At 60.5% G+C, this 20,908-nt stretch overlaps 1 protein-coding gene across 1 annotated transcript; it reads left to right on the top strand.

The window, feature by feature from the left end:
* Positions 1-5,696: 5,696 nt before the first annotated feature.
* LOC113996083 (cAMP-dependent protein kinase inhibitor beta-like) lies at positions 5,697-19,849 on the top strand. Its single transcript, XM_027736747.2, has 5 exons — positions 5,697-6,155; positions 17,135-17,225; positions 17,876-18,004; positions 18,743-18,894; positions 19,510-19,849. The coding sequence occupies exons 4-5, from the start codon at positions 18,750-18,752 to the stop codon at positions 19,590-19,592; spliced, it is 228 nt and encodes a 75-aa protein (XP_027592548.1). The 5' UTR covers positions 5,697-6,155; positions 17,135-17,225; positions 17,876-18,004; positions 18,743-18,749; the 3' UTR covers positions 19,593-19,849.
* Positions 19,850-20,908: the final 1,059 nt, after the last annotated feature.

The raw sequence follows: 20,908 nt of genomic DNA, 5'->3' as shown, positions 1-20,908 counted from the left end.
TTTTCTTCCCAGCCTGCAGCCTTGGCACTCCTGGGTGCTCCTGTTTCGATGCTCTGGATTTGAGCTCCTCAGTTTCCTTTCCTGGTGCCCAAAGCCTTTCTCTGAACTCCATCAGGAGACTCCCTGACCTCCTCCATGCATTTTCCATGTCCCCTGGTTGACAGGGCACCCCAGAAAGCACAGCCCGGGCAGGGCAGTGCCAGTGGGATGGTCAGTTCGGGGTGCCCACGGAAAGCCGTGTAAAGCACGAGCGGTTTTTGAGTCTGTTCGTTTTCAGCCTTGATGATTCTCCCTCTCAGAGAAATGGCTAATGAGCCATGGGGATCTAATTAGATGTCTCTAGCCGGCCTTTCACCTCCTTCTTGCCTTTCAAAACCCAAAAGAAAAACCCCCACAAGTGCCGGCATGGAGACAATTAGATCAGTGTCTGACTAATGAGTTCATGGCTCCGGAGGAAATATCCGCCTGTGACAGGAGAGGCACAAACTGAGCGGCACCCAAGAGCTCAGGGAGTCCTGTGCCCCCTTAGCACACCTTTTACGGGGTGTGGATGAGCCTATGTGGTGCCTCCTAGGATTTTGGGATTGCCCCTTGCACCCCGTGCCTCCCACAACACCCCTGCGGGCGCCCGGAGCCGCTGAGCTGTTCCTTATTAGGCGCAGCACTGAGCCCGGCTTTTACACCGCGTTTTTCCAGGAGCAGGGAACGCTAACGAAGTCCAGATGCTCCAGGAGGGCGGGAAGACCCCAGGAAACCTCTGGGTGGCAGAGGAACGAGGCCACCGAGCTGGGGAGAAGCGACGAGATGCCGCCGGGGAGCATCAAAGCGGCGGCGAGGCGACGCTCCCCGGGGTGGGGATGTGACACCGCGGGGTGACAGATGCCACCAGCGGGGCCCTGGCGGTGCCCCCCCGGTGCTGGCAGCCCCCACGGCCCGGCGTGGCTGCGGCAGTGCTGCCCCACGTGGCCCTGCCGAGCAGATTTTGCTTAGCTGCCTGCGCTATATTTAGCCGCCTGTAAAAGGGGTTAGCGAGCAGCGCTGGAGCCAGTGGCACAGCTAAGAATGTCAACGTAAGAGCAGCCAGGGATAAAAAAAGCCCAACCCGGGCGCTGGGAGCTTTGCACAAATCCCCGTGTCTGCGGGAGGGCAGGCAGGGCTGCAGGCAGCACCTCCATCCCCCCCGTGTCGTGGGTACTCCCCGTCCACGCAACTGGTGATTTGCTGCAGTGATTTTGGGCTGATTTGGGCTGTTTGCAGCATCCTGGTGCTCAGCTGGGTGCCGAGGGGCTGTGTGGTGTAGGGAGCAAACCCAAAACCCAGGGAAGCACCACGTGGGCTCTTCTACACCCCACAAAGAGTCTGCAAAGGGGGGACAGGACTCGCCCGTGGGCGCAGCTCAGTGTCTGCCTCTCCTGTCAAATTTGGGTATTTCCACCATGAGCTCGTTAATCAGGGCCTGAGATCTGGAGGGTTTGGTTAAATCCCTGAGTTTTGGGTCAGGTGTCCCATTCTTTGTCAAGGGACAGCGTTAGGCAGGAGGGACAACCTGCTCCCCCAAGCTGGGAGGTGTTTGTGAGGCTCCCACATCCACACCTGGGTACATCTGGAAGTTCCTGGAGCGTGAAGAATGGATTAGAGCACCTTTTTTTTTTTTTCCCATGAGCACATTTTTTTGGGCTTCTTGCTTTATGCTCACCTATCTCAAACATACCTTTCCTCCAAAACTCACCTCCTCGTCCTGCTCCAGTGTCATAAGGCAAGAACTGGGCAAATCCCAGCACATCCCAGCTCTTCCCAACCCTCCTGGGTAGTCCTGAGCTGTCCCGACCTTACCTGTGCTCACCTGCCTGTGCAAACCAGGCTGCTGCCCAAACCCCATCAGATTTAAGCCAATATTGGAGTCAATGCACACTCAGGGAGGCTTCCAGAACTGTAGCTATTTTGTCCCAGAAATAATTCACACTTTCTGCTGCTCCTCTGGGGCAGGTGATGAATATTTTGGTTATTGGGCCCCAAGAGCAGCTGAGTCATTGAACGGGGGCCTCGTTTCCACAGCTCCTGTGATGAACTGGCAGCAGGATGAGCCCCAGGCTGGGACTGCATCTGGCTGTGGGATCTACCTCACCTTTGGGTCAGGAAAGAGCTTCTGCTGCAGCAACAACAACAACAACAAAAATAACCATTATTTTGGTGGAAATTTTCCATTCCGCTGGGGAACGGTGAGGCTGCAGATGAGCTGCAAAGACCTGTGCAACTCATTGCAGGCGATCAAACCGCCCTGACAGCATGAAATAGGAAATAAAAATAGGCAAAGCAGCTCCTGTGCTGTCCCCCATGGAAGGATGTGCTGGGGGAATGTCCCAAACCTCCAGCACGTCGTGCCCAGGGGGTGCTGAAGAACTGATGTGCCCTGGGAAGAGCAATGCAGTGCACTCGGATCCAGATGGCTGAGTCCAAACAGGATGCCTGGGAAGGGCACTGCTGTGACCTCAACGTCTCCTGTTGAGGTGGCACAGGGACGTCCAGACTGTCAGAGATGTCCAGACTCTCTTCTCAGTGGGACACTCCAGCCCTGCCTGGTGACAAAGCACCTCCCTGGGAGGTGTTTGCTGGCATTTTCCCTCTTGTTTTAAATCCTCCAAGCAATGAGATGCTCTCACTTCCTTTGACCCCTGAGGTCTCACGGGCAGGAAGGTTTTTTCCCAAGGGATGAGCCTGTTTTCTGCAGATCCATCCGTCTCTCCAGGACTGGTCTCTCCCCCCAGGGGTGGTATTGAGACCGTGTCCTGCTCAGGCTCATGGAAAATCTCAGTTTCCCAGCCAGGGAACGACCTGCAGGTCCCCAAACCCTGTGACCTGTCCCAAAATAGCACCTTAACAGAGGGACTGACGCAGCCCCTCATCTCAGGAATAATCTTTCCTCCACGTCACCTGTGTACCCAGCGGGGAACCAGGGTCTTATCCGGGCTGGAAAGGGGAAAGACACATCTAAAATGGGAACAGCAAAGGGCTGTCACCTCAGCAGTGACTTTTAACCCAGATCTGAGCCTGCAGTGCTGGGTAGGAGGGTGGAAAACAGCCCCTCTCCTTCCCTGCTACCTCCACCCCAGGGGCTGCCCCAGCCCTGCACAGCTCGAGGGCAGGGGGGTGTTAATGGCTCTCCTGTTCCAGGGGGATAAAGCAGCTGGGCAGCCGCGGGAGAAGGAGAACAGCCTCTCCCAAGCCCATTTCCTCCCTGTTCTGGATCCCGGTTTTTAGGAGAAAATAGGATTTAGAGCAGGTGGCACAGCAGGGTGGTGGTCTGAGCCCATCCTCTCTTGCTTCACCTCCCTGGTGGATAAAGCAGGGACCCTCAGAATGCTTGGGAGAACATGGATGGTTTATTTTAGGTATCCCATCAAGAGGGATGCTCCTCCTGCTGGGAACATCCTGGGAAGAGGATCCCAACATTTGCAAAGCCCCAGAGCAGGAGCTGAAAGAGCAGAGGAAGAGCAGAGCAGCCACACTGGTGCAGCACCAGGCACAGCAGCACTGGCCTGGACCAAGTCCCAGTGGGGGCTGCCTGATAAGGGAATAATTTTTCCCTTCCCTGGGTTTTTGCATCCCTGGGGCTTGTGTGAGCTCCAGCTGGGAGTCTGGGCTCCTCATCAGGGTGCAGGCAGGTTCAGAGGGGTTATTCCATGTCAGCAATGCACTGGTGGGATACGGGGGGACTCACACACCTCCTGTGTGCCTCAGTTTCCCCAGCTCCTCTATCCCAGCCATCTCCAAAGGATCACCCTGACAGAGGGAAGTGTTCAGCCTTGGTGGAAATGAGCCTGCAGCTCCCCCTGAGCACCCCCAGAGCATCCCTTGGAGCCACCCAGGAGCTGGAGAAAGGCAGAACCACCCCAGGGTGGCTCTCTAAACGCCCACGGGTTTCCCTCTCCCCTTCCCCATCCCAGCATCTCCTCCCTCGCTCCCGGGAGCAGAGGGATGGCAGGGGGCTGGCAGCCGTCCCCTCCACCCGCGACAGCCGATGTCACATCCGATCAGGTGCCAGGCAGGATAAACATCGCGGCTGCTCGGCCCGAGACTGCTCCGGAGAGGGGAGACAGTCAAGGAGAAAGCGGAGCGTGAGCAGCTAAAAATAGCGGCTGGCGAAGGCTCCGCTCCCCGGCGGCCGCGCGGGAGCTGCCACCGCCCGTCACACGCGTGAGCGAACAGGGGCACAGTGTCCCTCCCGCTGCCTCCCGGGGATGCGGCCCCACGAGCTGGGGGTACCAGAGGGATGAGCCCAGCCGTGTTTTGGCTGCCTGGGAGGGTCTTGTCCCTGCCCGTGGAGAGGCACGGCCGGATCTGCCCTGCTGGCGGGTGCGGAGATCAGGGAAGCATCGCCCTTCCCGGGTCAGCAACATCTGCCGGGCATGGATGGGTTGCCAGGTTCTCCTGATGGCCCGGGAGCTCCCCAGGGCAGGGGCAGGATGGGCACCTCGCTCCAGGCGCCGAGCATCACCCCTCCCCTTCAGCAAGGAGAGGAGCTTGGCCAGAGCCAGGGATTTGGGAACGCGCCCCCCAGCCCTGCACTCAGCTCCCGGAGCAAGGTGCCCGCCCTGACCCTCCTCTTCAGCAAGGACAGGAGGGATGGGCAGAGCCAGGAATTTGGGAACGTGCCCCCAGGCTGTTCCCAAATTGATGACCCCAAATGAGGATGCACGCCTGCTGGGAGCTGCACCCCAGTGCAGGGATGGGGGGCCGGGACCACATCACCCAGTGGGGGGAGGGGGTTTCTCCCCAGAGCACACCCCGCTCCCCCAGCCCTGGGACATCCACCTTCGGGGCCAGGAGGGACATTTTGGAGGAAACCCACGCTGTGTCCCGGCTGTGGGAATGCTGGTGGAAGCTTTGGGAGGTGATTGCTGGCCCTGTGTGCAAATTCCGGTTGAATTTAATTCCCACTCTGGTCACGGCCGCCTCCCCCACCTCGCTGTCCCCACCCATCCCACACTCTCGGCATTAACCGTGTCCCCCCCCCGAGGGTGACACCGGTGCCAGGCCAGGAGCAGCTGGTGGCATCTCCTCTGTGTCCAGCGTCCTTCCAGCGGGGACAGTCCTTGTGCTGGGCACGGCGTGGGGCTGGGACATGATCCTCTGGATTTACCAGCCGGACCCGGGGTCTCCCAGCCCCCCACTCCCCTCCTCTCATGCCCCACACACCACAGGGGTGCAGCCACACATTTTTTCATTATTTTTTTGGAGCCTGGCGATTGGTTTTGGTTGCACTAAATGCTCGAGGAGCAGCGTGTGCTGGGGCCGAGCTGTCCCGGTGGGCGAGCTGAGCCCCCTCAGCCCATCCCCCGTGGGGCTCTTCCCCCAGGACTGCAACCGGGAACACGAATTCAGAAGAAATTGGGGGGAATCGCCCTTTTCCCCGAGCGGGGCTGGTGCCCACGCCGGGCTGCGAGCCCCCTGCCCGGGCTGGGGGACCCACCGGGGCAGAGTCACGGGGAGCCCCGGGGGGAGATGGGTGTCACAGCCGCCTCCCCCCACGTCTCGGCGCGGGGGGACACGGGGACACAGCAGCCGGGGGGGGGTTTGGGGGCGGCCCCGGCGGCGGGGGGAGCGCGGGGGGGCGGCGGGCGGGGCCGGCGGAGGGTCCCCCCCGCGCCGAGCGGGGGCCGGGCCGGGCGGGAGCGGCGGCGCGGGGCGGGAGGCGGCGGCGGCGGCGGCGGCTCGGCCCCGGGTGCCCCAGGGCCGCCTGGAGCCCGAGGATTCCCCGCGGCTCCTGCCGAGCGCCGAGCATCCTTCCTGCCTTCCTGCCTGCCTTCCCCGGGCCGCCCGACTGCGACCGGCACCGGCAGCACCGCCGGCACCGGCATCACCACCGGGACACCACAACCGACATCACCGCCGGCATCACCACCGGGACACCACAACCGACATCACCACCGGGACACCACAGCCGACATCACCGCCGGCATCAGCGTCGGGATCGACACCGATACCACCACCGGCATCAGCATCGACACGGGCACCCCCACCAACACCGGCATCAGCACCGGCACCAGAACCGGCATCAACAGCGGCCCCGGGATCAGCACCGGCCCCGGCCCCGACCCCGACACCATCCTCGGTACCGACACCAACACCCGTGCCGGTGCCGCCGGTGTCACCAGGTGAGCGCTGACGGTGCCGCGGTGGCACCGAGGCCTTGGGCCACGGCGGGGCTGCCCTGTGCTCCTGGGGGCCGGGGAACAGGAGCCTCCCTGGGGATAGGGAGCCCATCCCGGGAAAGGAGTGTCCCCCTGGACATCTCCCCGGTGGAGAGGCGGAAGGGGTAGGGGATGGACACCCACCACCTCGGGGGGCAGGGGGGCTTGGGGGGGATGAAGGTCTGTGGCAGCTGCGGTGCTGAGCAGGGCAGGGAGTGTCTCTCGAGGGCTTGGGAGGTTTGCCCATCCCACCGGGAGCGGGGGGCTCCGGGGAGGATTTGGGGGAGCATTGGTCAGGCACCGAGCAAGGCACATCTGTCTCAGGGTGGGCACTTCAGATCAACCCCCGTGGTGGCACCTCTGTCCCTCCCTGGCACCCACCCCCTGCCCTCTCCTCCCTGGCAGGTCTGGGGGTCACCACTGCCCCCTCCACCTTTCACCCTGCCCTGTCCTCATCTCAGGGACCGCCACAATTCCCCTCCTCCCCCAGCTCCAGCTCCAGCCTTCAGCTTCCCAGATCAGAGCTTCCCGGATGATTCGGGGCCCGGGGAGCCGGGGGGTCCCCATGCAGTGACAGCTGAGACCCGCTCGGTGCAGGGGACACGCTCGTCTGGTGCTTCCTCCCGGGGCGGCATCCTGTCGGCAGGAAAGGGCTTCCCCCGGGGACAACTCCTCCTCCCCACCTTCAGGGCATCATTTTGGCAGATTGCCCCTGCAGATGCTTGGACCGGGTCCCTTTGGTCCCCGGAGCTGGCTCCTGTCCCCTGGCTGCGCGGCAGTGCCACCGGGGAGGTGGCAGAGGCAGGATGTGCTGGGCTCACCCCGAATGCTCCCAGCCCGTGACCTTGGGGTGTCCACCACGGGACACCTCAGGCCTTGCTGTCACAGGGGGCTCCTCCTGGGATGTCCCTGTGGGCACGGCCAGGCTGGAGAGGTGGGAGATGTAACGGGGGGGTGGGGGTGGAATGGACATTGTCTCCCTGTCTCCACCCTTTATCCCCTCAGCACCATCTCCTCCCCCAAAAAAAAAAAAAAAAAAAAAAAAAAGAAGGTTTTGGAGGTGAAACCACGACAGCTGAGCCAGGTTCACACTTTTTGAAACTGGGGGAGTCAGAACATTTCTCCCCAGACTGGGATGCTGGGAGGCAGAGGGGAAGGCAGCTGGAGCTGGGGGTGCTCGGGGGGAAGGTTGTTGGGGTTTGGTCACTTTTGGGGCAAAACCTTGGGGTTCATCTCCTGGGTCAGCCAGAGAAGCTCTGTCCCCCTTTCCTGCCCTGGCCTGTGCTCCCCCACAGGACAGGGTGCTCCAGGGCCCAGGGGGGACACAGCACCATGGACAGGATGGGGACACTGCCCTGCCCTGCCCTTGGCTCCTCGGGCAGGTGGTTCTGGCCCCTGGCTCAGCCCAGGGGGGGTGGATCCAGCTCTGCTCCCTCAGGGATGGGCATTTCCAGCCATGCCTCTGATCCCAGGGTGCCTGCACAGATTCCAGGGTGTCTGCATGCATTTCTTCCCTCCTTGGCTTTTGGTCCCTTCCCTGGCAGCTCCCTGGGAGCTGAGTGGGTGTCACTGGGTGGTGGGGAAAGTGCTGCGACAGCCACCACGCTGGAGAATCCCAATGATGCTCCCAGGATCTGCGCAGGGATGGAGGAAAACAGCTGGATTGCCTCCATGCAGGGCCTCTCCACCCCTTGTGAGTGGCTGCTGCCTGGAGAGCAGGGTGTCCTGGAGGTTTCCCACCCCCTTCCTGGGATGAGTTGCAGTGAGAAGGAGATGATCTGCCAGTATCCAGGGGCCTGGGGGAAGCACATGCCTGGGGCTCCCCAGGGAACCGGAGGCACCAGCTGCTGCTGGTGGCCTGGAAAGTCTTCAGCTGGCTCTGCTCCCCAAAATGAATGAATTATCTGGGTGCCTGCACACATCCTGCCTCCTCCAAATTCAGTGCTGCTTCCTCAGGACACCCTGCTGCCCTCTCAGCCATTCCCAGCTGGACCATGGCCCTCTCCAGGTGCCACCAGCGGCAGGTGGAGAAGAGGGACCTCGTGCTGGGAGACGAGGCTCCTGCAGTGCCTGGCTGAGCCCGAGGCCGTCCCGCTGCATTCCAGAAATTCCTGGAGACTCTGCCACGAAGCCCTGGGTGGCACCCAGCCCAGGATGTGCTTGCAGGCACCCAGCTGGCCCCCTGTGCCCCCCCAGCAGCCCACAGCCCACAGCATCCTTACAGCTCCTCGGGTTTCCCTTGGCACGAATCCCTGTGCCACCCCCATGCTTGGCAGACCCGAGGATGTTCCTGTCCCTGTCCCAGGAGCTCTGATTGGGTCCCTCAGCTCCCACCAGGGATGCTCAGGCTGGAGCAGGGGATGAAAAGCCGTTTGAGGAGGGGGGAGCCTGAAACTGCTGAAGAATTAAAGGGATGGAGGGGTGGGTAACATGTTTGTTATGCAAAATTCCAGCTTGTGGAGTGTTGGAGCAGTTAAGTGAAGGTTACAGTGGGAGCTCCATTATCCAGGGCTCCACCATCCTAATTTCCTCCCTTTGGATCACCTCCTGTTTACCTCCCTCGCTCCAAGAGCAGGGTTGGTTCATCCCTGGTACAGGGCCCTCTCCAAGGGGCTGGGGAGGGGTTTCCATCCCCCTCATGTCAAAGGGGCTGAGTTTCCCCCTTGGACTCAAAAAGGATCCAAATGCAGTGGAAGGGACTGAGGAGTGTGGGGGAGAGGGGCTCACCCAGCACCCCAAATTCCCCAGGGAAATGCCTGCTCTCCTCCCACCACACCAGGTTACCTTAATCAGTTAATTAAAGGTGAGTAAGTGACGGGGGTGGAGGTGGGGCTGCTCCCCAGCCCTGGAAGAGGTCACAGCCCACAGGCTGGAAACGCCTGGCTGGTCTGGGAGTGGCTGGGGCAGCTTCCATCACTCCCTGGGATGTGGTGGGATCCCTCCCTGCACCTTTGCCTGGGAAGCTTCCATTCCTTCCTTGGACGTGGTGGGATCCCTGCCTGCACTCTCCCTGGGATGTGGCAGGATTTCTCCCTGCATCCCTCCTTGGTAAGCTCCCATCCCTTCCTGGTGTTCAGTGAGATTCCTCCCTCCCTCCCTCCCTCCCTGCACCCTTCCCTGGGATTTGGTGGAACCCCTCCCTGCACCCTTCCCTGGGATGTGCTGGGATCCCTTGCTGGAAATCCTCCTTCCCACCCTGGGATTTTGTGGGATCCCTCCCTGGGATTTTGTGGGATCCCTCCCTGGGATGTTGTGGGATCCCTCCCTGGGATGTTGTGGGATCCCTCCCTGGGGTGTTGTGGGATCCCTCCCTGGGATGTCTCCATCCCTCCCTGGGATGCAGGACAGCATCTCCCCCCTGGGAGCTCTGGGATCCCCAGCCTGGGGGATCAGGGGTGGGCTCAGGGGAATTCTCTTTAAGGAACAATCCCCATCCCCACCCAAACCATGTGGGCTGAGGGTCTCTCTCACTGCTGGTGCTGAGCTGGCTCATGGAGCTGTTCCCTCTCCTGGAGCTGCCAGCACTGTCAGCCCTCGGGATTTGCCCTGTTCCCACAGAAAACATCCACAGCTGGAATATCACCAGTGATTTTTGGGAGTTCTTCATTTCCCTGGTGCCACTGAGCAGGGAGGGCTGTGCCTCAGGGATGGGACCTTCCTGCTGTCCCAGAGCTGCTCCCACTCCCGTGCTTTGCCCAGCCCGAGTGTCAGAGCGTGGGGAGGGAGCTGATGGATCTTTCCTCAGGGATATCCTATTGCCAGGCAGCTCCGTCCCTGGCGGCAGCATTCCCAGAGCCCTCCCTGCATCCCTGCACGGGGACCTCCCCCCTCCCGCCCCTGGGGAGCAGGAGCCCTGCTCCACGTGGTGGTAAAAGCCAGAAGTGCTTGTTTTTAGCCCAAAGTGATGGAAATATTCCCCGGGGGGGAACTGGGAGCTCAGGGGAGAAGAGGAGGGAAGGGAAGCAGCGATGTCAGCTGGGCTGGGAGCCCCAGGAGGGAGCAGAAGAGGAGCTGGGATTTTGCCATTCCCTCTCTGAGTGAGGGGGCTGGTACAGCTGAGGTTATGCAGGTTATCCATCCCCTCTCCAGTGCTGGATATTTGGGATGCAGGATGAAGCCTGGCAGTGCTGCTCCACCGTCAGCCCACGTCCTCGTGCCTCTGCCTGCTGAGCTTCTGGTGCTTTGCTCTTTAATTAGACCTACTCAGGCTTGTCCAGGGATGAAATCCGAGTGGTCCAGAGGGAATCACTCATTTGTGTTTCCCTGGTGCCTTCGGCATCTTTCCAGGATGCCCCGTGAGCTGCTCCCATGGGAAAAGGTGCCTCAATTTTATCCGTGTGTGGACTCGTGGGAGGTGCTGAGATCAGCAGGGCTGTGCTGGGATTAAACTGAGTCCTCCAGAGAGCTTTTTCCTGCCCAATCCAGGCCTGCAGGATCAAAAGGGGGTTTTATCTGTGGTCACCACCTTCTGGGGAAGCCAAGCCCTGGTGTGGGATGAGCACCTCGAGGTCTGGGGGCATTTGGGTTGGAAGCCTTTGGGTTTGTCCTGGAGGAAAACTCTGGGTTGGGATGTCAGTGAGGTGGATTCACTCTCATCTTGGAGCAGGACTCGCTCTGGTTTGTGTTTCCAGCATTATAAACATAGGGGACAATTTATACAAACAGCCTGAAATCCTGTCTGGAGAGACTCAGGTTGCATTTTAGGGTTTTTTTCCTGGTTTTCATGGGAGTGTTAAACACAGCTGAGCTCTGCCATCATCCCTTGTCTGGTGGAGCAAGAACACATCCAGAGGCTCCAGCCTATGGATGTCACAGCAAAACTCACCTCCTGTGCTCATCTCCCTGTGGGCATCCAGGAATTACAGGAAATGAAGATTATCAGTGTCCCATTTTGGAGTCCTTCCTTCTCACTCCTGGCTTTGAACAAGAATTTCTGTACCAGCATCCAACAAGCCCAGATGAGCCCATCCAGGGAAGGGTTTATGTTCCATCTTGGTTGGCCTTATCTAGGACAGGTTTAAGTGTGAAAAAAAAGTTCTAAAGTCCTACAGCTGTAGAAAAAATTCTAAAAAAAAAAGAAGTCATAGCATCCCAGACTGGTTTGGGCTGGAAGAGACCTTAAAGCTCATCTCATTCCATGGGCAGGAACACCTTCCACTAGCCCAGGTTGCTCCAAGCCCCGTCCAACCTGGTCTTGGACACTTCCAGGGATGGGGCAGCCACAGCTTCACTGGGCAGTCAGTCCAAGGTGTAAAAAGGGAACAGAGGGTGAATAAAGGCAAGGGAAGGCTGATCATTAAAAGCATCCTGGAATCCAGGGAGAGGTTTAGGCAGAATGATTGAGGGTTGGGGGATGAGCAGGGATGGGACTGAGCCCAGAGCTGGTCCTGCACATCTGCAGGGCAGCCATGGGGAGCAGGGAGGGAGCAGGGAGGGGGAGAAGGGGGATGTGAGGAGGGTGGAGGGAAGGGACACTTCAGCACACCCCAAACAGACGGATGAGTCCATCCAGGCAGGAGCAGGAATGGTGGAGAAGAGGGAAAGCTGCTCTGGCTGCCAGGGGGTGTGTGACAGAGCAAAAACAAGGAGGAAGGTCAAAGCTCAGGGCAGGACACCACAGGAAAGGGCTTAGAGGGTAATGGGAATTACTGTGTAAGTGCATTATCCTAATGAGGAGGATCCTCTGCTCCACGAGAGGGGAGGAAGGGGGAGCCCACGTGCCAGGAGCCTCTTGGACATGGGGTTTGCTGGGAATCACACAGAAGGGCCAAACCCTGCAGGTTTGGATACCCTGGAGGTTCTCAGGCTTTGGGAAGCTACCAGTACAACCTCCACTTAGAAATCCTGCTGGAATGATTCCTCAAAGCTTTGGGAAGGAAGGCCATGGGGTGAGAAGGAGTCAGGGAAAAATTGGGGGAAAACCAGTGTGTGACTTCAATGGTGTTCTGAGCATCCAGGTGTGGCTTCTCTTTGATCCCTCCCTGCACAGCTTCACAGCCAACATCACTCCAAAGGTGTCCAGCAGGACCTGAACTGGCCCAGGCTCCTGCCCAGCCCCCTGGAAACCTGGGGATTCCGGGACAAAAGTGCCAGCCCATGGTCAGAGATGTTTTGCTGCTAAGGGCAGGCAATGGGGTGCCAGCATTCCCCACTGGGATGGGAATGGAAGCTCCATCCCACCCACTCCCACCGTCAGGAGGGATCATCATCTCCAGGCACTTGGGCTGAGAATTCCCCATGTGAAGCAAAACCTGTTTTCTGTGTCATTCTTCACATCCACCTGAAATATTCCCACACCAGCCAACATCCTTGGGGCCTTTTCCTCCCTTCCCAGGAAATGATGAGTTTGGGACAATATTTTTTGCCACAGAATCATAGAATCAGACAGGTTGGAAAAGACCTCCCAGATCAAGTCCAACCCTTGATCCAACCCCGCCGTGGTTCCCAGCCCATGGCACTGATGCCACATCCAGTCTGTCCTTAAACACCTCCAGGGACGGAGAATCCACCCCCTCCCTGGGCAGCCCATTCCAATGGCTGATCAGCCTCTCTGGAAAGAATTTCTTCCCAATATCCAACCTAAACCTCCCCTGGCACAGCTGAAGACCCAGCCCTCTTGTCTTGCTGATGGTTCCTGGCAGAAGAACCTGACCCCCCCCGGCTCCCCCCTCCTGTCAGGGAGTTGCAGAGTCAGGAGGTCTCCCCTGAGCCTCCTCCTCTCCAGGCTGAGCCCCCCCAGCTCCCTCAGCCTCTCCTCACAGCACTTGTGCTCCAGTCCCTTCCCCAGCCTCGTTGCTCTTCTCTGGACCTGCTCCAGCCCCTCCATGTCCTTCCTGAGCTGAGGGCCCAGAGCTGGACACAGCACTCCAGGGGTGGCCTCACCAGCGCTCAGTCCAGGCCAACAATCACTTCCCTGCTCCTGCTGCCACACTCTTCCTGAGCCAGGCCAGGATCCATTGGCCCTCTTGTCCCCCTGGGCACACTCTGGCTCCTGTTCAGCTCCCTGTCCATCCCCACTCCCAGCTCCCTTCCTGCCTGGCTGCTCTCCAGCCCCTCTGGCCCAGCCTGGAGCTGCCGGGGGTTGTTGTGGCCAAAGGGCAGGACCCGGCCCTTGGCCTGGTTGAACCTCATCCATTGGAATCAGCCCCTGGATCCAGCCTGTCCAGGTCCCTCTGCAGAGCCCTCCTGCCTTCCAGCACATCAACACACCCCCAGCCTGGTGTCAGCTGCACATTTGCTGATGGTGGACTCCATCCCCTCATCTAAATCATCAGTAAAGACATTAAACAGAACTGGGCCCAGCACTGATCCCTGGGGACACCACTGGTGACCAGATCTCAACTGGATGCAGCTCCATCCCCACCACTCTCTGGCCCTCCAGCCAGTCCCTGACCCAGCACAGGGTGCCCCTGTTCAAGCCTTTTCCAGGAGTGTGCCATGGGAGATGGTGTCCAAGGCTTTGCTGAAGTCCAGGCAGACACATCCACACCTTCCCCTCACCTCGTCATAAAAGAAGACCAGGTTGGTCAGACAGGACCTGCCCCTCCTAAACCCATCCTTCCCTCTCCCTGAGATCCTGGAGCTGCTCCTGGGCAGCTGCTGAGCATCCCCTGGGCTCGGGCACAGGAGCTCTGCTGCCTGCCTGGACAGGGATCCACCAGGACCAACCCTGCCTCCTCCAGGGGAGAGCTCTGGGCTCTCCAGATTTTATCCTGTGCCTAATTGTTGCCATCTGCTGTTCCAGGCTCCGGGGGCTGCTCGGGCTGTCTGCTGGCTGTCGGTCTCTGGTTATCCCAGCCCCGCTGGATTTCCCTTCCATGTGGACTCCTGGCTCATTCTCCTGGATGCTGCTCTCATTCCCTTCTGATCTGGGGCAGCTCTTTCCTTCCTGGCTTGCAACGCTCATTTAACTCGATGTTACATTTACACCCTGGGAAATCTTTCCCATTTTTCGTGGTGTTCATCATCTCTTAAGAACCCCAACATTTCGGGAGGCCTCGTGCTGTGCTGCAGTTTTTCCCAGCACAGATTCTGTCACACTTAGAATGAAACAAGCAGGAGGAACCCTCCATATAGAGAGAGCCAAGAGCATTAAATGACCCAAACCCACCTCCCAGATGAGCTCATGACCCATCCACCACTCAGAAGCTGAAGAAGCAAATCCTTATGGTTAAATGAATCCTTAACATCACTGTAACATCACCCAGGCCCTAAACCCCTCGGAGCCCTCCTGCTTTGTGTGCCCTGGGGGAGGGAATGTGTTTGGCAAAGCTGTGGTGTGGCCGTGGTGGGTGCCCCACTGTCCCCAGGCTCCAGGTTCTGGCTCTGGCAGATGATGTTTGGGGTGAGTGTGTTCTGCCCCCTGCCACCCCCAGCACCCCGAGTCGCTGTGGCACAGGGGACAATCCCTGCCTTGATCATGGATGTGCCCATGGAGGGGTCTGACCCCAAACTGAACCCTTGGTCCCTTTGGTTTCTCCGTCCCCAGGGTGGTTCACACCTTTCTCTGCCCTTTCAGCATCCTCCTTCCTTCCTCCAGGGCTTTGATATTCCTAAGGAATTTGACCAGGGAACACACATCCCTACATGCCATGTCCTCCCTCCACCTCTCCCAGCACCTTCCACCACAGCCCATCTCTGGGAGGGATTAAGGGTTATTTCTGCCCTTCCCTCCTACATCCCATTAGGGGCATTAGAGCAGGAGCCAGCGGCCCCAAAGACCTTCCATGTGACTCCAGGAGCTTTTCCAGGCTGAGACCACGTTAAGGCCCCAGAAACTGCTCGTGCTTGGAGGGGTTCACTGGGTTTGTCCAGCACTGTTTGCCCAGGTAGGGTTGGATTTGCCTGTGGGACCAGGGTGAGGTTGGATTTCCCTGTGGGACCAGGTAGGGTTGGATTTGCCTGTGGGACCAGGGTGAGGTTGGATTTCCCTGTGGGACCAGGTTGACTTGGATTTGCCTGTGGCACCGGGAGGACGTGTTAGTGCCCAGCACAGGGCAGGTGTTGGCACTTGGATCTTGTCCCCAGGGAGCCCAGGGAGGTGGGACAGCCTGAGGGGCTCCCTGGGACAGTGATGCTGCATCCCAGGAGTGCTCAGGATCCCCCAGCCCTGGGACAGTCCCCTCGGGGCTCCCAGCAGGAGGGTCCTGATCCCCTGTGCAGCTTTTCCGAGCAGGGTGAGGTGCAGATGTCACCCACCCCTGGCATCCCTGCGAGCGGGAAGGACACGGCCGGGATCCAGCCTGGTCCTGGAAGCTGATTATTCCTGATTTTCCAGCACTGGAGCCACTGGGACTGCCGGGAAGGAGCTTTGATCCAGCCTGAGGGGCTCCTGCCTCGCTGGGATGTGCAAAGAGTCATGTGTGTGTGTGTGCGTGTGTGTGCACACCTGTGTGTGTGTGTACATGTGTGTGTGTGTGTACATGTGTGTGTGTGTGCACACGTGTGTGTGTGTATCCAGGCGTGTCCCTGTGTGCCTGCACACTTGGCTTTCTGAGTGTGTGTGAAGAAGGAATCAGGGAATCCTTTAGGTTGGAAAAGCCCTCCAGGATCAGCGAGTCCCAGCACTGCCAAGGCCACCCCTGCCCCCTGTCCCCAAGTGCCACATCCACACGTGTGTTAAATCCCTCTGGGGTTGGGGAGTCCAGCACTGCCCTGGGCAGCAATCACACGTGTGTGCTGCAATGCACCACACGTACATGCATGTGCCATGGGACACCACATGAGCACACACGTGTGTGCCAGAGGGTGCCAGGCAATCACACACATGTCCTACAATGCACCACACACGTACATATATGTGCCATGGGACACCACACAAGCACACACATGTGTGCCAGAGGGTGCCAAGCATGCACATACGTGTGCTACATGCCTGCACATGTGCCAGAGGCTGCCACACGAGCACAGTGATGTGTCAGGGGGTGTCATGCATTCACACACGTGCACACGTGTGTGCCAGAGGATGCCGAGCAATCACACACATGTGTTACAATGCACCACACATGTACATACGTGTGCCAAGGGACACCGCACATGTGTTCCAGGGAGTGCCAAGTGTGCACATACGTGTGCCAGGGGACACCATGCACACACACTCATGTCTCGGGGGTGCCAAGCAGGCACATACATGTGTTACAATGCACCACACATGTACATACGTGTGTTACAGGGCACCACACATGCACATACAGGTGCCAGTTTTGCCAAGCGTGCACATACATGTGCTATGGGACACCCCACATGCCATGTGTGTGCCAGGAGGTGCCACACATGCGCATACATGCGCCAGGGGACACCATGCACGCACACTCATGTCTCATACATGTGTGATAGTACACCACACATGCACATACGTGTGCCAGGGGACACCATGCACGCACACTCGTGTCTCATACGTGTGTGATAGTACACCACACACACACATACGTGTGCCAGGGGATACCATGAATGCACACTCATGTCTCATACGTGTATTACAGTGCACCACACATGCACACACACGTGCCAGAGGGTGCCCAGCATCCACACACATGTGCCATGGGACATCACACGTGCACATACATGTGCCAGAGGGCCCCCCCATGCACAGCCTGGGACTCAGCTCCAGCTGCACACACATGAACAGTCACACACAGCAACCAGGCCGGGGTGGTACATGCAAACACACACATGTGCCAACGCACACACATGTGCCAACGCACACACGTGTGGCTCCAGAGGGCTGTGGGCTGTGCAGGCGTGCAGGGAACATCCCACCTTTGCCACCTCTCCCAGGGCCACCAGCCCTGCCCTCGTCACCCCCAGCCCCTCTCTGTGCCTCAGTGTCCCCCCCAAGCAGGGTCCCACCCCCCGTGACACAGCTGCCCTGGCATTAATCACCTCCCAGTGATTAATCGTTTAATTACCTGCTGGGTTAATGGTTTATTTCTCCCCTCACACAGCCGGGTCACCGTCCCGCTCCCACGGCACCTGAGCCCCAGGACACCGAGGGGACCTGGGCTTGTCCTCCCTGGGATTCCCAGCGGGACACAGGTGGGTCATGGAGCCACAGCAGGACGAGCTGTCACTGCCACCAGCACCCGGCCTGGAGGGGGCAAGGTCTGGGGGTCCCTGTGCCCTAGGAGTGGGTGAAGGGGGTCTGGGGAGGATGGAGGGAACCCCTGTCCTGTGCCACCCCTGTGTCACCCCCACCCATCACAGCAAAAGCCCAAAATGCCTCCCAGAGCTGAGCAAACATCCCAGTGTGATCCCAGCAGCCTGGGCACCAGGGTGGCTCCACACCAGCGGGATTTGCCCAATGCCAGGGGCTTCCCAGGAGAGCCCCCACCCACCCAGGGGTCCCCAGAATTTGGCTGCCTGCCCTGGGTCAGCGAGGGCTGCTCCCCAAGGGACACAGTAGGGTCACTGCACTGGGGACACTGTGTCCTTGTCCCCTGGCAGTGCCCTCTCAGCCTCCCTCCGTGTCCCACCTCCATGTCTCCATCCCTGCTCTCCATCCATCCCTCTCTCCTCCTGCCTTCCCACCATCACAGCCCATCCTGGTGCAGCCACCCAGGGCAGAGGGTGCTGGGTGCTGTGGGTGCTCCCCGTGGGGACACAGCCTGTCCCACCCCCAGGTCGCTCCCCTCTCCCTCCTTCACCCCCCTTGGCCCCATTGCTGACCCCCTGCTCTGCCCCCCCAGGTCAGAGCCGGAGGGGACCCATCCAGGAGCAATCCCTGTGTCCCGTGGGGTCCCTCCCTGGGCCAGGGAGTGGAGCAGGACCCTGGGCACGGGGGACACGTGGCACCAGACCAGGCTGGAGGGTGCCCGGTAAGGCTGCTGGGGACCCCAGGGAACCCCTTCCTCCATGATGGGGTGACCAGCAGAGACCAGAGCACCCAAAAGTGCCAGGGTGGGGATGTGGAGTCCTGTGGGCAGGGTGGCCTCTGCCTTTGCCTTCTGGGGCCCACAGTGGGGGCAGAGGGGGTGCAGGGGCTCAGCCCTGCTCCCTGGGGCAGCAGAGCATCATGCCCAGAGCAGAGCCAGGTACTTTTCGCTCTCCGTGCTCAGGGGGCTGAAGGGAGGACATGGAGGGGCTGGAGCAGGGCCAGAGAAGGACAGCGAGGCTGGGGAAGGGACTGGAGCACAAGTGCTGTGAGGAGAGGCTGAGGGAGCTGGGGGGGCTCAGCCTGGAGAGGAGGAGGCTCAGGGGAGACCTCCTGACTCTGCAACTCCCTGACAGGAGGGGGGAGCCGGGGGGGGTCGGGCTCTGCTCCCAGGAACCAGCAGTAGGACAAGAGGGCACAGTCTTGGGCTGTGCCAGGGGAGGTTTAGGTTGGACATTGGGAAGTTCTTCACAGAGAGAGGGATCAGCCATTGGAATGGGCTGCCCAGGGAGGGGGTGGGGTCACTGTCCCTGGGGGTGTTTAAGGACAGACTGGATGTGGCATCAGTGCCATGGGCTGGGTGACAAGGTGGGGTTGGGTCACAGGTTGAACTCGATGATCTCAGAGGTCTTATCCAACCTGGTTAATTGTGTGATTCTGTGATTCTGTGATGTCTCTGCAGGGTTAACATGACCGAGGTGGAACCTGTGCTGGACTTCGCCTCCTCCGGCAGGACGGGCCGGCGCAATGCCCTGCCCGACATCCTGGGCTCGCCCGCCGGCGTCAGCCCCGCTGACCTGCCCCTCAAACTGGCTGAGATGTCCCTGAGTGCAGGTAGGCAACAAGGAGGAGGAGGAGGAGGAGGAGGATGGAGAGTGACATGGGGCAGGCAGGAACTGGGGTTCCCATGCTCATCCCATGTTCTGGCTCCTCACGACATGGAGGGGTTGGAGCACGTCCAGGGAAGAGAAGGGAGCTGGGGAAGGGGCTGGAGCAGCAGGAGCAGCTGAGGGAGCTGGGGGGGCTCAGCCTGGAGAAAAGGAGGCTCAGGGGGGACCTTCTGGCTCTGCAACCCCCTGACAGGAGGGGGGAGCCGGGGGGGGTCGGGCTCTGCTCCCAGGGAACAAGGGACAGGAGGAGAGGGAACGGCCTCAGGCTGTGCCAGGGGAGGGGCAGGTTGGACATCAGGAAGAATTTCTCCATGGAAAGGGTGGTCAGGCATTGGCAGGGGCTGCCCAGGGAGGTTTGGAGTGCCCAGCCCTGGAGGTGTCCCAGGAAGGCTTTGCCATGGCACTCAGTGCTCTGGGCTGGGGGACAAGGTGGGCATCGGGCACAGGGGGGATCCATGGGCTGGGAGGGCTTTTCCAACCTCAATGATCCTGAGATTCTGTTCTGTGATTCTGTTCTCTGACTCTATCCCACGACTCCGTCCCCTCCTCTCTCCCGCAGGCAGCGCCCAGGAGATGCAGTCTCCCTCGGCGGAGGTGCCCCCTCCGCAGCCGCCCAGCCCCGAGCTGAAGGACACGTCCTAACCCCGCCCCGGGGGGACTTTGCTGACCAGCGGAGGGAGGAGGGGGCTGCGGGGCACCAGCCCAGCTTTCCTGGCACGGCCGGAGTCCGCTGGGATTTCCTCGGTGCTGCCGCAGCCCAGACCCTCGAGTGCCACCCCCGCCACGGGGAGCGGCGGGCGCGGTGGGGACACGGGGGGGACCTGCCGTGACAAAGGGGCGATTCCCACCCACGCCCTGGGCCAGGACTCGGAGGGGGGAATTTTTTTTGCCCCTCCAGGGGGAGGAATCCAGGGCCCCCTCCGCAGCCGCCCAGCCCCGAGCTGAAGGACACGTCCTAACCCCGCCCCGGGGGGACTTTGCTGACCAGCGGAGGGAGGAGGGGGCTGCGGGGCACCAGCCCAGCTTTCCTGGCACGGCCGGAGTCCGCTGGGATTTCCTCGGTGCTGCCGCAGCCCAGACCCTCGAGTGCCACCCCCGCCACGGGGAGCGGCGGGCGCGGTGGGGACACGGGGGGGACCTGCCGTGACAAAGGGGCGATTCCCACCCACGCCCTGGGCCAGGACTCGGAGGGGGGAATTTTTTTTGCCCCTCCAGGGGGAGGAATATTTTTCTTCTGGGGCATTTGGCGGAGCCGAGCGCGGAGGGGTCCCCGGGGGGGCCCTCCCGGCCGCAGGAGCAGCCACGGTGTTTCTTGCTGAGTGTGGTGTTCACTGTGATGTTTTTGGGTACCACCTCGTCTCCTGGCTGTTCTTCTGGGGCGTGTGGGAGCCTTTCTCAACAACTGGGGGGAAAGGGGAGCACGACACAACCTCAACAGCCCCCCCGGCCCTTAAGCAAAGCCCCCCCTGCAGCCAGCACGTCACTGAGGGTTCCCACCCAGGGTGGCCTCTGCTCCTGGGTATGGGGAGATGGGTGATTCTGGGGGGTGGGGAGCAGGGCGATGCTGTTTGGAGCATGCCCAGCCCCCCATGCCGGGGGCACCCACGGGTCCCCACGCTGGGTCCCCTCCCGCAGCCCCGGGACTGGGGGAAGCAGCGGGGCCAGCGGGGTCCTGCGGCGTTCGGGGATGCGAGAGACACGGAGAGGGGCTTTCCCGGGCTCTCCCAAATCCTCTGCTTCTGCCAGCGGCGGGGACGGGACCCTCCTGCCCGGGCACCGAGGGGCTGAGGGAGGATTCACTGCCGGCTCTGCCCGGGCCAGGGGCTGGATGCCCGGGATGCCGGAGCCGGGCAGGGCGGTTGGACGTGGAGCTGGACCCATCCCATCCCGGATGGTCACCTATAGCTGTCGCTGTGGGACCGGCAAAGCGATCCCGAAGCCCACGTCCCCTCTCTCTG

The sequence above is a fragment of the Pipra filicauda genome, unplaced genomic scaffold, assembly GCF_003945595.2.
Source record: "Pipra filicauda isolate LSUMZ 115617 unplaced genomic scaffold, ASM394559v2 scaffold664_size391380_pilon, whole genome shotgun sequence".
Taxonomy (NCBI): domain Eukaryota; kingdom Metazoa; phylum Chordata; class Aves; order Passeriformes; family Pipridae; genus Pipra; species Pipra filicauda.
This window is presented reverse-complemented; position numbering and strand designations above follow the sequence as displayed.

Coding starts and splice junctions, on each gene's coding strand:
- LOC113996083 (XM_027736747.2), top strand. CDS start 18,750: ATGACCGAGGTGGAACCTGTGCTGGACTTCGCCTCCTCCGGCAGGACG. Junction 18,895..19,509: donor TGAGATGTCCCTGAGTGCAG/GTAGGCAACAAG, acceptor TCTCTCCCGCAG/GCAGCGCCCAGGAGATGCAG.